Consider the following 16,906-nt stretch of genomic DNA (forward strand, 5'->3'; position numbering starts at 1 on the left):
GCTTAAGACAATGATTTCTTCAAGAAACCGGACATGATGGGGATGCGTGGGTCCTTAAACCCAATAGGCTGATGCATATAAACGGTCTCATTAAGATTACCGTGTAGGAAAGCATTCTTGACGTCCAGTGATGAATGGGCAAGAGTGTGCAAGTGCGATGCTCGAACGGTGCGAATAGTAGCCGGTTTGACGACCGGACCCGAAGGTCTCGTCGCGATCCAACTTTGAGACTTGCCATCACGGACAAGACGGGCTTTGTGCCTCTCAAAAAGAACCATCGGATTTCTTTTTATGACGAAAAATCCACATAAAAATAAGGTTCACATCGGGGGACGTGGAACCAACTCCCACGTCTTATTATTAATTAACAAATATTCATCAACCATGGCAGCTTTCCAATTGTGGTCATTTAGAGCATTGACAGGATTTCGCGGGATAGGCGAGATGGAGAGAGGGCTGGAAGTATTTAAGTTGAACGGTTGTTTGGGTTTGAAAATCCCGCGTTGGCCTCTAGTAACCATACGGGAGGGCTGCGCCGGCGATGACCGTGGGGGGGGAGTGGGGCACGATCACGGGTGGGGCGGTGGGGGGAGGGGCTGGCGGGCCGTGTCCCCGGTGGTGACTGGCGGCGATGACGGGTGGGGCGGTGGGGGAGAAGGCCCGTGTCTGCGGTGCAGCAGCGGTGGAGGGGTTGACCGAGGGAACGACGGGAGGAGCAGGTGGAGACAGAAAATGCAAGGTATATGGGGAAATGCCATGGTCCAAAAATTCATAGGACGTTGGGGTGGGGGAGTGCAATTTGGAGAAGGGAAATTGAGTTTCGTCAAAGAGGACATGCCGTGAGATGATGATTTTGTTGGTGGACAAATCATAACACTTATATCTCTATGATTCAACGGATAGCCCAAAAAACACACGGGGTGGATCTTGCTTGTAACTTATGAATAGTCGTAGATGGGAAAAGTGGATAGCATAGACACCCAAAAACCCGGAGATGAGAATAGGAGGGGGTTCGTTGATAGAGAACTTGCGTTGGTGATTTATGCCTAAGGACCTTGGTGGGAAGTATATTGAGGAGGTAGGTGGCCATTTGGAGAGCATGATGCCAAAAGGAGGGGGGGGACGGAGGAGTGGACAAGAAGAGTGCGCACTATGTTGTTAATGGATTTAATTTTTTTTTTCGTTCCGCTTTGCCATTTTGAGAGATGTATGTGGGCAAGAAAACCGAAAATTTATACCATTGGAGGCGCAAAAAGATTGAAATTGCCCATTTGCGAATTCCCGCCCGTTGTCACATTGAATGTTTTTAATGTCTCTTTCGAATTGAGTCTGTATTAATGCCTTAAAAGATAGAAATATAGAATACACTTGGGACTTGTTAGAGATAGGAAAGGTCCAAAGAAAATTACTATAATCATCAAGAAAGAAAACATAATAGCGGTGCCCATTAGAACTTAAAACAGGAGATGTCCATAAATCACTATGAATGATGTCAAACGGCATAGTAGTAAACGACAACGAATCATAAAATGGCAATTTAACATGTTTCCCCAAAGGACAAGAGGTGCAAAAAGAAGTACGAGCCCTATTACATTCAATTAAGGCATTACTACGAAGAGAACTAAGGATAGATTTTCCCGGATGGCCGGCGGGGAATGCCACAAGCTAGGTGATGCGGCAAGGAAGGTGGATGGTGGAGTGGACCGTTCGTGGCATTGAGAGGATACAATTCCCCGGTGCTCTCACATCTCATTAGGCGGCTCCCCGTCGGTAAATCCTTCACGAAAAACCCAAGAGGATCAAACTCGTAAACATTATTATCCTTAGTGAATTTACGTAGGGAAACAAGGTTTTTGATGAGTTTTGGAGCATGCAGACATTTCGGAGACGTAATTGAGCATTAGGTGGGGGAAGGGATGTATGACCATAACCTCGAATTGGAATAGTGCTACCATTACCAACAATGATTCCAGAATTATTGCTCAAATTAAAATAAGACGTGAGAGTACCTGAGTACCTGGTTAGGGTTAGAAGAGAGAGAGAGAGGTGGACGGCTAGGGTTTTGGAAGGAAACCTAGTCTGATACCATGTAGGAAATCAATCCGTGACTTGTATTGATGTATCAAGGTTCTTATATACAAAAGTAGGTATCCCCTATTAGAATGATACTAGCCTAAATTACAGGACCTGATTACAATACATAAGGAAAGGAAGATTTACAATATTTACATTATTACATAGTCTATCAGTTACGTCGCTAACCCAAAACCAGAAAATTTATCTGGATGGAACATAACGGTTACCTATAAGTTTAGAGCCCGTTTGGATTGGCTTATAAGTTGCTGAAGCTTTTTTGAGTGTTTGGCTGGCCAACTAAATTTATGCGCAACTCTTTTCTATGCTACACCATCATAGGACTAAATTGGAGAAACAAAGGCTATACATGCTCTCTTAGCAAAATCACTTGGCTCAACTTCTTTCTCGATTCACCTTATGAGATGCCTAATTCTTATAAAAATCAAACACTGTGCATACAATCACGGGAAGCATAAAGCAGAGCACAGAATCAAATTAAAATAGCGGAGAAGTGCCAAATATACGCTTAACATCTGTGATTTGTCTTATATTTGTCATTCGTTAACTTATCGGCTCGTAAAAGCCCCGAGTACTTGAAAAGGTCGTCCAAATATGTCCCTGCACGGCTTTCACTGTTACTTCGAGGGGCATATTTACTTTTTCTCATTTTATCTTTGATCATATAAGGTGAAACTCTATACTAAATCAGTTATGAATAAAAGGGAGAGTCAATTCACAAACATGCTTTTCCTCATTTTATCTTGATCCACATAGATATTGCGTCAAGGTACTCATTTGGTGTCCTATAAATTACACAGGACTTGAAATTGCTGCCATTGAAACAAAAAGATCGACATATTGTTTACTACTATACTAATAACAAAGACATTTTAAGACACAAGTACACAACTTATATTATATATATAAGAAAAGGGATAACAACCATTAGTTCGATATTAAATTAAAGCAGCATGCAGGGAATTAGAAAATACGACAACAAAACAAGAATATTTGTAATACGATCGAGTAGAAATCGAAATGGGATCGATTTCATTTCTTGCCATGAAGATCACGGAAATAGGTTTTAGGATTTTTTTTCAAAGTCATCCCTAAACATGTAACCATCTGCCCCTGGCTTTTTCATCATTTTCTTGTTATTTTCTTCGGTTGTTTCATCAATTAACTTAGAAATGCCCCATGCAGCAAAAGCCATACCAGCTGCAAAAACACCTACTGTTGTTACTATTCCACTTATCGTCTCATTTTCTTCTTTTTCCTCTAACACTTGCTAGTTCTTCGACGACCAAGAATTGTTGCCTTCTTTGCTCATTTTGTGTTTACAACAATTTTTTATAAGTTTTATCTCTCTCTCTCTCTCTCTCTCTTAGATTTGTTTTTGTTTTGACGGGGAAGAGTGACTTGTGGTTGCTTCTTATATAGGAAAATTTGGTGTTGACTGTAGGTCCCCGAACCATGTCACTTAGTACGTACGGAATCCCTCCGTCCATTAATGTATGGAGTTGGGACTATTTTAGTCCTACATATAAATAACTTAACATAAATAGTATCAGTTTCATCCTTCATATATACCATGAAATCGAAACAGTCCTTAATGTATTAAAAAAGTGTTCATTTTAGCCCTTCATATATAACACGTAACCGAAATAGTCCTTAATGTATGAAAAGAGTGATTGTTTTAATCCTAAACCTTAAAAGTAACGGTGCAAGTAAAAGAATATATTAAGCTTAACCAAGTGAGTTGTATAAAAACATAAAAAATGGGAGCGAAACCTTTCAGCCATAACCAAATCTTATATGATGTGAAGAAATATCAACTTTTGCTACCTTTAATGGAAATTCTTGAACCAATAATTAAAGTATGTTTTTGCCTTTGAAATCATAACTCAATTGTGTCTCTTGATGCAAGAATGAAAACTAAGTTATTAGGAAAGCAAGAAAAATGTATACTCCATTGTTCAGGCGCGAGTACACGGTGGTGGCGGGAGGAAAATGGTAGTTTTTGCTTCCCTCACGTGAGTTGCTGGTTAAGTTTAACAGATTTTTTTGACTTGAACCATAAGTTTAAAGGTTTAGGACTAAAATGATCACTTTTTTCATACATTAAGGACTTTTTCGATTACGTGTAAATATGAAGGACTAAAATAAACACGTTACATTAAGGACCGGTCGTTTTCGCGTCTATATATACTTGTTCATGCTTTATTAGCACACCCCTTAAGAAGCAAGATATAGATCAATAGTAATTGTATTATATCACTCCTAGTTATTATATAGTAGGAATGAATTGAAAATAATTATAATACTTACTTAGGAATGAATTGAAAATAATTATAATACTTACTTTTAAGGGTACGTGAAATATGTATAAAGTAGTAAATTATCTCTTTATTTTCAAACTGAACAAGCAATTAAAGTGAACATCTATTTTTTAGTATAGTGACAAGTAAAAATGGGACGAAGCCCGAGAATAAAAAAAAAAAATTCTAAATGCACTAATTGTTACTTCCTCCGTCTCAAAATAGGAGTTGTTTTTTTCCTTTTACGAGAGTTAATTGAAGTATTCTTCGAAGTTAAATGAACTAGGACATTTTAATACTTTTAAGTATTGCTCAAAGCCACGTCGTTTTGAACAGTAATGTAGTCATTTCCAAAGATTATTTAATGAGTTGACGAATGTGCACGTTTCCTTTTTGAAAGACTATTTAATGAGTTCTCTTTTCAAAGTTATTCTTTTCGGTTTGAAAAGATTAATGAGTTATCTTTTCATAGTTATTTTTTTCAGTCTAAAAAAAGTGTCCGCTTCACTTTTATTTTTTTATTCAAAAAGAATGTTCACTTACTAAATTAAAAAAAAATTAATTTTAATTTTTTAAATTTACTTTTATTAAGTGTTAAGTAACTAAATCTCAATACCTATTAATTAGGGGTAATTTGATCAAATTACCGATGTTTACTTAAGAATTAATAATTTTCAAAAAATGTGCAAATGATTAAGCGGACACTCCTTTTGAAGCGGAGGGATTAATTATTTTCTACTAGTGTCAATTAATCGTAACAAGCTGGCACAAGGCATTACTTCTTGCATTTATCTCTGTTGACTGAGAAGTCTGGTACTTTAAGGGGTTGTTTGGTACGAAGACAAATAATACAGGTATTAGCAATGCAGGTATTATTAATGCAGGGATTAATAATATAGAGATTGTAATGCTGAGCTTATTTTTTATCTAGTGTTTGGTTCATGTATTAAAAATTAGATAAATAATGTATAATCTAAGCTTGTGTTTGGTTTAAAATAGTACAAAATCTTCTTTAAATTATACCCTTGAATATTTGTGGGATTTTCTATTTCATTTAATTGTACGAGCTATTAGACTACTGCACAAAAATTGTAGTATTATTTTTTGTGGGATCTATTTCATGAAACTAGCTAAGAGAGAACAATTTTCTCACTATGTTTGTTAACTATTAAAAAAAAAACGTAGCTGAAGACAAAAGTACCGAACTTTAAAGAAAATTTGCTCAATTACCAAGTAGATGAAAGCTACCTTATTTAACTCATTTTTCTGGTATGAGCATATACAAGAAAAAACCTTCATTGCCATCAGTGCTCGGCTTCTGAAAGAGCAATCAAGAGCAAAAGAATGGCAATGGTTACTAGAGATAATAATAATAAATATATAACTTGGCTTCAATTCAAATATAAGCTCTACAAATATTTCTGTAAGTTAATCTAATTCATAAAGAACACCTTATTAACCTAAAGAAGGGTTTGAGGAGTAGTTTAGTCATTTTAGGGGGTCTTATCCATGTATAGTTAAACCTGGGATAAGTAATCCCTTAGTTTCCTCGGTATTAGATAAGCCCCCTATGGTGTATAAGTTATTCATGTATTAGATATGATTAAATTGAATTAAGCAACCAAATAATGTATTGGATGGACTAAATTTTAATATAAGGACTATTTTGATTAATGCAGCCTACCAAACGACCCCTAAGTGAGATGTATATGCCAAGTCTGGAAATGGGCATCACGCTTTTTCGGAAAATGTGTAGAGCTTTTGGGAAATCCAAACGAAGAAGCAATAAGAAAACTATAAAAGGATCAAGAAAAAGGATTGTTAGATGCACAAAGTATATCGTATTTATATAGGTTTAATTTTGACCTGATACAAACATTGCTGATTGGTTTTACGACTTGAGTCCGTGATCTATAAATCATACGACGACAATTATGCCATTACTCCAAAGTTCCACTTATGAAAGGACCAGAAGTTGGGGCCATTCATTTACATGCATGACATTGAGCTTGACTCTTGTTGCTATTTACACATTGATTCTTCATCGTTAAGTTACACATTGATTCTTCATCGTTAAGTTGCCTTATGTTTATTTATTATTTTTTATTCCTACCCTTATGTGACAATAAAGTGCACCTAATTTGACAGGTGACCTTTTTCATAAGGTTAAAAGAAAAGAATTTTGGTTGTTTACCCCAAAATTAGTCCAAATGAAAAAATTTACTACGCGCCTTACACAACTGACCTTAGATGTTTAATATATATCTCACACAACTCACACTAGTTATATGAGACTTCTTTTTGTGAGATAAAAAAGTGGACGTAAAATTTGTGGACCCAAAAGTCTAAGATGTGGATTCACTTTTTTCTCTCACAAAAAAACTTTTCTTGTTTCATACTACTTCCTGTTCAAAAAGAGTGTTCACTTAACCTTTATTTTTCTGTTCAAAAAGACTGTTCACTATCAAATCAAGAAAAAATTAATTTTATATTTTCAGATTTATTCTTATCAAGTGTTAAGTGACCAAATCTCAATACCTATTTAATTAGGGATAGCTTAGTCAAATTACTTATTTTTGCCTAAAAGTTAGTATTTTCTTAAGTATTCAAATGGCTAAGTGGACACTCTTTTTGAACCCGAGTGAGTAATATGATATTATTTCTCTTGCCATGTGGGACCCATCTTCCACCCAACTTTTTTGAAACATCATTGGAGCATTGTCATTAAAGCGACATCCTTTTTAGAGCCCGTTTGGATTGGCTTATAAGTTGCTTATAAGCTGTTTTCAGCTTTTTTGAGTGTTTGTCTGGCCACCTTAAAGTTATTTTATGCTTAAAATAAGCTCAAAAAAATAATTTGACCCGTTTGACTTAGTTTATTTAAAACAGCTTATAAGCCCAAAAAAAATAAGTTTGACTACCCCAACTTATTTTATTTTTTTTTAGCTTATAAGCTGCTTAAAATAAGCCCATCCAAACAGGCTCTTAATCATGTTTACTTTTTTATTTTTATTTTTCTTCCCTACAAAAGATAATACTAGTAGTAATATTTTCACTTTTTAATTCACTTTTCCTTCTTTCGTATAGTATAAGACTTTCATGCTCCTTTCATGACAACGATCTTTTGCTTTAAAAACTCAATTACTTAGCTACTCCCTTTTTTTGTACTTGTTCCTTGTATTAGAATTTTTTTTTAACTGATACATTTTAGTAAATTAAGAGAGATTAATTATTTTCTTCCAATGTTATCATTATCATTAAGTAACTACATAAAGTGCTAGTAGTCAAACTTAGATTTTCAAAACATCTATATATATATATATATATAATTGTAGGGCATAGGCCCGCTGACGTGGCACTCTTTAAAGGGCATTTTACATAAATAGCAAACATTTGGGGTTTAATCAAACTGCATAGCTAATGGTAGCAAATCAGCCTAGCTCCCACATGTGTATTCAATTTTTTTTTTAGCTGTATTCATGAATACAATAATTTTTTTTCCACTGTATTCATGAAATAACTATCTGTATTCATAAATTGGATTGTTGTCATGAATACAACGAATAAAAACTGAATACATATATACCAATAATTACACAAATACATCATATTTTCCGGTATGTATACAACAGATACATGCGAAAAATACAGTATAAAACATTCATACACCAAAAAATTAACAAATATGCCATATTGTCCGGTATGTATACAACAAATACAGGCAAAAAATACTGTATACAACATAGATACACCAAAAAATTAACAAATACGCCATATTTTTCGGTATGTATACAACAAATACAAGCGAAAAATATTGTATACACGGTAAATATACAACAAAATAAAGCAAAAATCTGGACTTTTTCCAGATCTGACCGGAAAAAATTCCGGCGAATACAGCGAAAATCTGGACTTTTTTTTTTCCGACGTAGATCTGAGTTTTTTTCTTCTTCTCCGGCATAGATCTTAGTGTTTTTTTCTTTTTTGCTTCCAACAATGCTCAGATCCATCGGTATTGGCTCTTTTCCGGCGTAGATTTGAGTTTTTTTTTTCCTTTTTGGCACCGGAGAAGAAAGGAAAAAGGGGTACCGCCGGAGAAGAAAGGGAAAGGGGGAAGGGGCTGGCAGTGATGGTAGTGGAGGGGCACGGCATTTCGCCAGAGCTCCGGCAGTCGGTGGTGGCCGGCGGCGGAGCAGTGAGGAGAAGAGGGGGAGAGAGATGGGAGGGTTGGGTTGGGTTGGAAATGAATAGTTTGATGGGTATTCTATTTTGTGTGTATATATATATATAGTTACTAAATGTCATTAATACACAAATGTTTGCTATGAGAAGTAATTAAGTTAAACTATAGCTATTAAATGTCAATACCCACTATATGTTTGCTATGTCATGTAGTTATCCCCTCTTTAAAGCCAAGAAACTCATTTATCTTTTTTCTCCTTTTTCCTAATATTTTCCATTTTTTGTTTGTTTAACTTATTACATAAACACAAAGAAAAGTCTTTGCGGGAAAGGACATTATTCCAGAAAACACTCCGCTTGACCACTTCGGTAAAAGGCAACGCATCATTACGAGAGAAAAGAATAATGCACCGTTTACTTAATTGCGTAAGCCCAAATGATTTAACCTTGAAATTTCCTTTAATATGCTCTGTCTCTAAAACAAAGAAAGACCGGCAAGTTAATTTTTAATTCAAAGTTAATGTAGAGAAGCATTCGTGAAGTGTTGGTCCAAATGTGTGTTCTTTTTTATCTTTTCCTACTCTTTGTTTTAGACCTCTTTTGACTTGAGTTAGTATTACATGCCACCCTCATAAAAAAGACAGACGACCGATTGGCGATTTATTTCTTATTAAAACTTAATGTAGAAAAGCCTTTGTGAGGTGTTTGCTTAGTTTCTATCATCTAGATTTCACATTTTGTTATGTTTGGTATAATTATAAAAAATATAAATGTTGATTGAAAGATATGAGTATTTTCCTTTGGGAAATATAAAGTTTGAGAGAAAGATCGCAGTTTTGGTGCAAATACGCACTCGATAGTACATGCAAGGGTTAGTATAGTTCACAAATTGTTACTATGACTTGTAGGCTTGGCCATAGGAGAAGTGATTTTCAACAACTTTATTTTTCCATCATTTCCCTATGCAGTGGAGTATCTTTTATATGTTTAAATTTGTTTAGTGGTTTGTTTTCTTCAAATTTATATTTATTACTTCTTCATCTTATTGCTTGATCTTTTTCTCTCCCCCTATAATTGCTTAATATCTAATTATCTTTATACTGAGAATATTATTAGGTGTAATTAGTTTATTATATTCTCTGGTTCCACTCATATGCATGCATGACGCTCAGTTGTTGTTATGTAATTAAATCGAATAATTAGAAAGTGTCATGGTCAAGGCCTTTGTTTCTTCATTTTCTTTAAATTTGTTTTTATGCCTATTTAAATAGATTGACGTATATATTGATCCTCCTTTTACCTTGCTTACAGTAGGAGCAATAAGGCAAGTCACTGATTTTAAGGAATTTAACAAGGAGGTTGGAGTACTAAAATCTACAAAATCAGACAAGCATTTGCAATTTCAGATTACTTAGATTTGCCTCTACATAGTGAACTAAAGTGCAATCTGAAAGAGGTTATTGGTGGGTCTAATATATTATATGTGTCAGGTTTATAACTTCCTCACAAGTATCGCATTGTACAAAGAGGAAAGATGTCAACATCAGATTTTATCTTGGAGTTGTGTTGTCCAACATGTCTATAACTCGCTATTGATCCATGTAACTTTCTTACTGCGTGCGCACACACACTACTTTTACATAATATAAGTTCTTATCTCTTTATATCATCAAATTAAATTTATAAAAGATTTATCTGACCTGCATCTATATCTAACTTAAAGTAATCGACACAGTCAACAAAGATAAAATGAGTTGATCTAATCCAGAAAGCTTAAATGGATCTAATCTAGTTTAGCTTTTACCGATAGTCAAATAACTCTAAATATAACCTATTAACCTATTAAGTAGTAAAAGCCAAAGAAGAGGGTTGGAAAACCTATTACACAATATAACCTATTAACCTATATTCATATATTGTACTCCCTCCGGATAAAACGGAGTGTCCACTTAGCCATTTGCACACCTCCTTAAGAAAATACTAATTTTTAGAAGAAAAAAAACAAGTAATTTGACTAAATTGTCCCTAATTAAATAAGTATTGTGATTTGATCATAGCACTTAATAGGGAAAATTTTGAAAAAATAAGGTTAATTCTTTCTTGATTTGATAAGTGAATACTCTTTTTGACCCAATAAAAAAGGCTAAGTGGACACTCTTTTTTATCCGAAGGGAGTAAATAAAAGGTAAAAGAAAATCTTAGGTAATAGTATTGATGTACACCCTCCATTTCATTTTACTTGGGCCATGTTAATTTGGCATATCCCTTAAGCAAGCTTTTATTAGAGGTGTATTTTACTAAACTAACCCTATTAATGATGCTTTGGAACTCTGAATTTGTTTACTTATAACACTTTATGTAGTTATTTAAGATTGAGGGTAGTATGAGAAAAAATAATGAAATTAGGGAATATAAAAGTTAAATGCTAGAAATAATGCCTTGTCTTGTACCTAGGAGTGTTCACTATTGATTTGAGTCGGTTTTCTTTAAAAGGATACCAAATCAATTAAGTCGATCTTTTAAACGTTGGAACCAAACCAAACATATACTTCATATGGCCCAAGGAATCTTCTAAAACACATAGAATACACCTGTCATATTGACTGAACATAATGCAATCATATATACTATTATATAAACTCGTGTTGAAAATCTGTTTAAGTTTTAATGATCTTGTGCATGTACTAGGAAAAGATTCGGCACACTTGCCTTGAGACTTCTCATTTTCAATCTCCTCTTTATAATATGGAATTATTGTACTGTGTTTTGGCATAAAATAATCCATTGTAGTCATTGCTGACACCTTTAACTTTCGTGGACCACACCGTCTATTGATCTCAAATCTTTGTCAAGAGCAAAACAAGAATGGTGATCTTAATTTTTTGTTGCCAATTTGAAATGCTATTGATGAAGCCAAAACCAGTATCTGAATTTATTTGTCCTCTAATTCGAGCTAATATGATCAACCTTAGTCAAGTACATTAGAAAACCAACATCACTCATGATGTCCATCCAATATTTGGATTCAAAAAACCGCGAACATCCTTCGATCATATGATGATGATCAGCGTTGTTGCAAGTTTTCTTTTCATTTCTTTGTCAGTGATCCTTGTTAGGATCTTTAAGAAGCTATGGTGGACTCCAGTTCATGTACAATTTCTGATGAAATCTCAAGGTATACAAGGTCCTACATGGAAACACTATAGATATTTCCAAGAATTCTCCCTCATATAATTTCTTGGACGAAGTTATACGGTAAACTAAAAGATTCTCAGACTATTTCTTCTCTCATTACGTTTTTGTTTCAAGTTTAAGTTCTATGCGATGATGGTATAAAAGATATTTACACACTCAATCATTTATAAGGTAATTACAAGTAAATCTTTTGATAAGCATTAATTGTAACCTGAAAAAAACGATACGTAACCTACCATCACAGGTTAAGCACGCCAATAGCATAAGAAAATCTTTACACTGTTAGTGTATATATCTTAAATCCTTTTGTTTCCTTATATGGTGTAAAGAATTGGAATAAGAAAAGGCTAAGTCATATTTTCTTTGTTTCTCTTGTCGCATTATAGGGGCAAATTTTCTCTACTTGTATGGAGTGTAACCTGAACTAGTAGTGACTGAACCAGAACTTCTCAAAGAAATACTGAGCAATAGAAACAACAATTTTCCCAAAATAGATCTTGAAGGCTTTTCCAAGAAGCTTTTAGGAGACGGCGTTTCGTCATCTAAAGGCGAAAAATGGGCAAAAATGCGAAAACTAGCCAACCATGTTTTTCAGGGAGAAAGTCTAAAAGTAAAATTCTTATGCAATTTTTGAAACAAAATTATGCCTTTTGTTATCTGTTTCTCCAAGTGCTACTTTTTTAAAATAATGTTTGTGAATGCAGAGTATGATTCCAGTGATGATTATGAGTTGTGAGAAAATGCTGGAAAGGTGGAAGATTTATGAAAATAAAGAATTTGAAGTGTTTGAAGAGTTTAGGCTATTAACATCAGAGATCATTTCAAGGACAGCATTTGGAAGTAGTTACTTAGAAGGAAAAAATATATTTCAGATGCTGATGAAGTTAGCTTTGCTAGTTTCAAGAAATGCTCACAAAATCAGATTGCCTGGTATCAGGTGTGTCCCTCCACTAGATGGTCATAGTCTTATCGCTGTATCTCATAATTGAAATTTCGAAAATGAAAAGCTTAGAAGTCTTAAGGTAAATTTGTAAGTTGATTGGGTTTTTTGGGTATAATTAGATTAAGATCGTAAAAACAGAAGCTTGTAATATAGCTAGACCAAATTCCATAAATGGAGTAACATTATGAAACGAACCCAAAAAGAGTTATTCATGTCCAATAAACTTCGAACAAAAGGCTTATCTATGCACTTAATAAACACTAAAAGAGTTATAAGCCAAAATCAGTCAAAGGTATAAGTTGGTCACTCATAACTTGTGAATTTTCTACTTATAAGCGCTTTTAGTTTAAACAAGATTTATATTATTATATTCCTAATTTGTTTTGAAGTCCCCGAAATACCCTTCCAGAACAAAACCCCGGTCTCCCCATTACATTTCCTCTATTGTCCTTTTCGATGTAAAGATACCTTAAATTTATATTTTTTGGTAAATAGATTTAAGGGCATTTAAGCTATTTCTCATAAAAAGTGTTGATTAGTATCATCACTTCTATCCTTGACTGCTTATTTATAAAATTAGGATCAACATAAAAATATTTTTCAGCTACTCTACTTTTGAGGTCCTAGAACCAAAAATGCCCCCAAAAAAAACGAGTTTCGACCAAAAATACCCCAACAAAAAAAAAATGTTACGAAAAATGCCTTTAGCGCGAAATTACTGCGCTAAAGAGTTAACGGACACGGCTGCATTAATCGCTATAGCGCGGTAATTTGCTTGCGCTATAGTGGTTTGTTTTTTTTTTTCTTTTGGTTAACCCTTTTTTCGTTACACTTTTTAACGTACTTTGACCATAGATTAATCATGCTTCGGGACCCCAAAATTTCAATATTTTATATAGAACCCTACTTATTTTTGTGCGTTTAATTAGGTAGGATCAACACATCAAGGACACACAAAAGTTCGGATGACCGTTTTAGAGGTTGAAAAGTGCTCGAACGCCATTTTCGTTCGAGGATCGGTGACATTAGCTTGAAGTTCTTTACGAATACTTAAATTTGTTCATTAATAATTAATCAAAAGTTAGTCAAAATGGCAGCGTTCATGCAAAAAAAAAAAAAACTTAATTAAATTGCATCATTCATAACCTTGAGTAGATGAAAATACTTAACACACTAATTCATTAATAAGAAACCCATGATATATTAAAAATACAACCACAACATTCTTGAAAAAAACTTAATACTTAACATACATCAATTAATGCTCTTGAGTTGATCTTCCGCCACCACCGCGAGATGTGCCACCACCACTAGAGGTACTTCCACCACTAAAGTTTCCTCCACCGAGAGGTACTTCCACCGCGAGATGTAGTTTGACCACTATGCCGTAAGGGACACTTGCGCTTATCATGACCAACATAATTGCAAAATGAGCATTTTCGAGTGTATCTCCCGGTGGAACATCCATTTCATTATGAATACGCGTATGCATTCTTTACGAATTTACGGATAAATGCTTTATTTGCAACCATTGAAAATGGATCCGGTGGCCAATAATTCTCACTACCAAATGGATAGAACCTTCGAAAGATACGTTTTTGCATAATTTTCAATCTGTATACTCCCTCGGCCATGTAAGAGGAGGCGTTCTTTCCCATTGTGATAAAACACTTCGAAGGCATGAGAACATGGCATTTGATATGATTGCCACTTGCCGCGTGTGCACGTTCTTGAATCTCACAAAATTGTGTGAACGTTACCTCCTTTACCTTGGTGCACACTTGTTGTGAGTTCAAATATGCGCTCTGCCGGGGCAGGTTGTACTCCATCCGATCATGTTTTAGCCTTATATTTGTGGTACTCGAATAGTTTTAACGGTTTTGGCATCCATCTTAGACCTTCTTTGCATGTGCTTTGGCCTCTTTTGATCTGCGGCCGAACCGCTCCACAACCTTTAAATGTCATTCTCACCATTGCGGTGACGGTAGTCGCGCGTATTTCAACAAGCCATTGAATGACTCGGAGCCGTTTGTTGTCGGCATACCCATCGTCTACCTTCGTCCTTGTGTAATGTCCATTTGTCTTTATCGATTGCGTTTAACCGGTGGAAGGCTTCCTCGTTCGCCCGCCTAATAATGTCCATTTGCGGGTTAAACTTCTTCTCCCCGATGCTGCGTTGCGACCACCCACATCTAATTGCAAAGTCTTTGGGATTCGATATGCCTTTTGGAAGTTTGCCTTTAAATGCCTTAAACAATAACGATGGTAGACAAAGGGTGGTTGCCACCCCGCAAATTGAACATATTGTGCAATATGCCGCATTTCTATACGATATCACACATATTCCATGCGATCCTTAATAACGTGTTGCCTTAAGTAGTCCAAAAACATACCCCACGTACTAATGCTCTCATTAGCCGCAATTGCAAAAGCTAGAGGGAATATAGCTCCGTTTCATCATTCAATGCTTATTAGCGACTTTATGTCATACTTCCCGTACACATGTGTTCCATCTATTGATATTACGGGCCGACAATGAGCAAACCCATCAATGCATGGTTTGAAGGCCCAAAATACAAAATCGAAAATATTACCGAACACACCAGGGCTTCGATTTGAGCTTCCATTCAACAACGGTACCATGATTGAAGTGTTGTAGAGCGCCATGTATCTCGGCAACGTCTTGAAAGAGCCACTCCCTAATTGCCGAAGACTATTTCATGTGCACGCCTACGCCCAAGATACGCCTTATCCCGTAGTGTCACGCCCCAAAACCCACCTAGACGTGACCGGCATCCGACGTGTGAAAAACATCGGAAGAACCTAAACGATACAATAATAACACTTGAACCCACCGGTTCAACATTAAACCTCAACAGTTTATAAAGTAAATGTAACAAATCATGAATATATAAATTAAATTAGCGGAAGTCTTTATTCACCAAATACTTAGTCAAACGTAATAACGTGCCCGAGAGTTAATCAATAACTCAACAACTACCTGAACGTATGCTATGGAGCTTAAGATAATGATGAATGTCTAAATCATCGGGACGCAACTAAACTAAAAGGCGAAGAGTAAAGATAGAATGGTGCCCCACGAACAATCATGTGGGCTCACCGAATAGTCTCGAAGCAAAGAAGTTCTCTTAAGTCGTAGGCGTATCACGAACACTGCTCCTCGATGATACCTAACATACCATCAAAAAACAACGATGGTACATCTTTTGGGTACTCGGTGGTGTCTCGGGACAACAAATATTATAAAAATAAAATATAATAATACATAAAGAAATCGATTCGAGAAGATGACATAAAAACAATTGTATTCCACTTTTTGATTCTTAATATCATTTGTTAAACAAGTTTACAAAACCATTACTCAATATAAAACAAGTATTCGATGTGTATCTTAATAAGAATTATCAAAACCGATTATAAAGTCTTTTGTCAAGTTACAACTTTCAAATATGCCTTTCAAATTGATCAATTAAGATAGTCATCAACAATTCCATAAGAGAATAAGAATGTCACACATGCCAATACGGAGCTCAAGAATAAGTCACATCGGGGGATCACCATAGGGTTCCTTTGTCACAAATACAAGCACCACACCGGATTATAAAATCCTCGGTGACCACCATCCTCCCGAATGGCTAGGCATAAACACACCGAATATGAAATCCTCGGTGACCACTCATCATCCCGAATGGCTAGGCGTAAGCACACCGGAATATGAGATCCTCGGTGACCACTCATCCTCCCGAATGGCTGGCATAAGCACAGCGAATATGAGACCCTCGGTGACCACTCATCCTCCCGAATGGCTAGGCGTAAGCACACCGGAATATGAGATCCTCGGTGACCACTCATCCTCCCGAATGGCTAGGCATAAGCACACACCGGAATATAGACCCTCGGTGACCATTCATCCTCCCGAATGGCTGAGCCCAGCCGAATATGAGAACCTCGGTGACCATTCATCCTCCCGAATGGCTAGGCATAAGCACACCGTAATATGAGATCCTCGGTGACCATTCATCCTCCCGAATGGCTAGGCATAAGCACAGGAATATGAGATCTCGGTGACCATTCATCCTCCCGAATGGCTGCATAAACACGCAACAGTTCAGTAGCATAAAAGTCGAATTACAATTCATCTCAAGGTAGTCACATCACCATTTACCATTGG

The 16,906-nt window shown here is 35.7% G+C and overlaps 1 protein-coding gene across 1 annotated transcript; it reads left to right on the forward strand.

Annotated features, from left to right (window-relative positions):
* Positions 1-631: 631 nt before the first annotated feature.
* Positions 632-12,760, forward strand: LOC132066223 (cytochrome P450 CYP749A22-like). Its single transcript, XM_059459577.1, has 2 exons — positions 632-739; positions 12,476-12,760. Exons 1-2 carry the CDS (start codon positions 632-634, stop codon positions 12,758-12,760), a joined length of 393 nt encoding a protein of 130 aa, XP_059315560.1.
* The last annotated feature ends 4,146 nt before the right edge of the window (positions 12,761-16,906 follow it).

The sequence above is a fragment of the Lycium ferocissimum genome, chromosome 8 (assembly GCF_029784015.1).
Source record: "Lycium ferocissimum isolate CSIRO_LF1 chromosome 8, AGI_CSIRO_Lferr_CH_V1, whole genome shotgun sequence".
NCBI classification, from domain to species: Eukaryota; Viridiplantae; Streptophyta; class Magnoliopsida; order Solanales; family Solanaceae; genus Lycium; species Lycium ferocissimum.

Coding starts and splice junctions, on each gene's coding strand:
- LOC132066223 (XM_059459577.1), top strand. CDS start 632: ATGACGGGTGGGGCGGTGGGGGAGAAGGCCCGTGTCTGCGGTGCAGCA. Junction 740..12,475: donor GTGGAGACAGAAAATGCAAG/GTATATGGGGAA, acceptor TTGTGAATGCAG/AGTATGATTCCAGTGATGAT.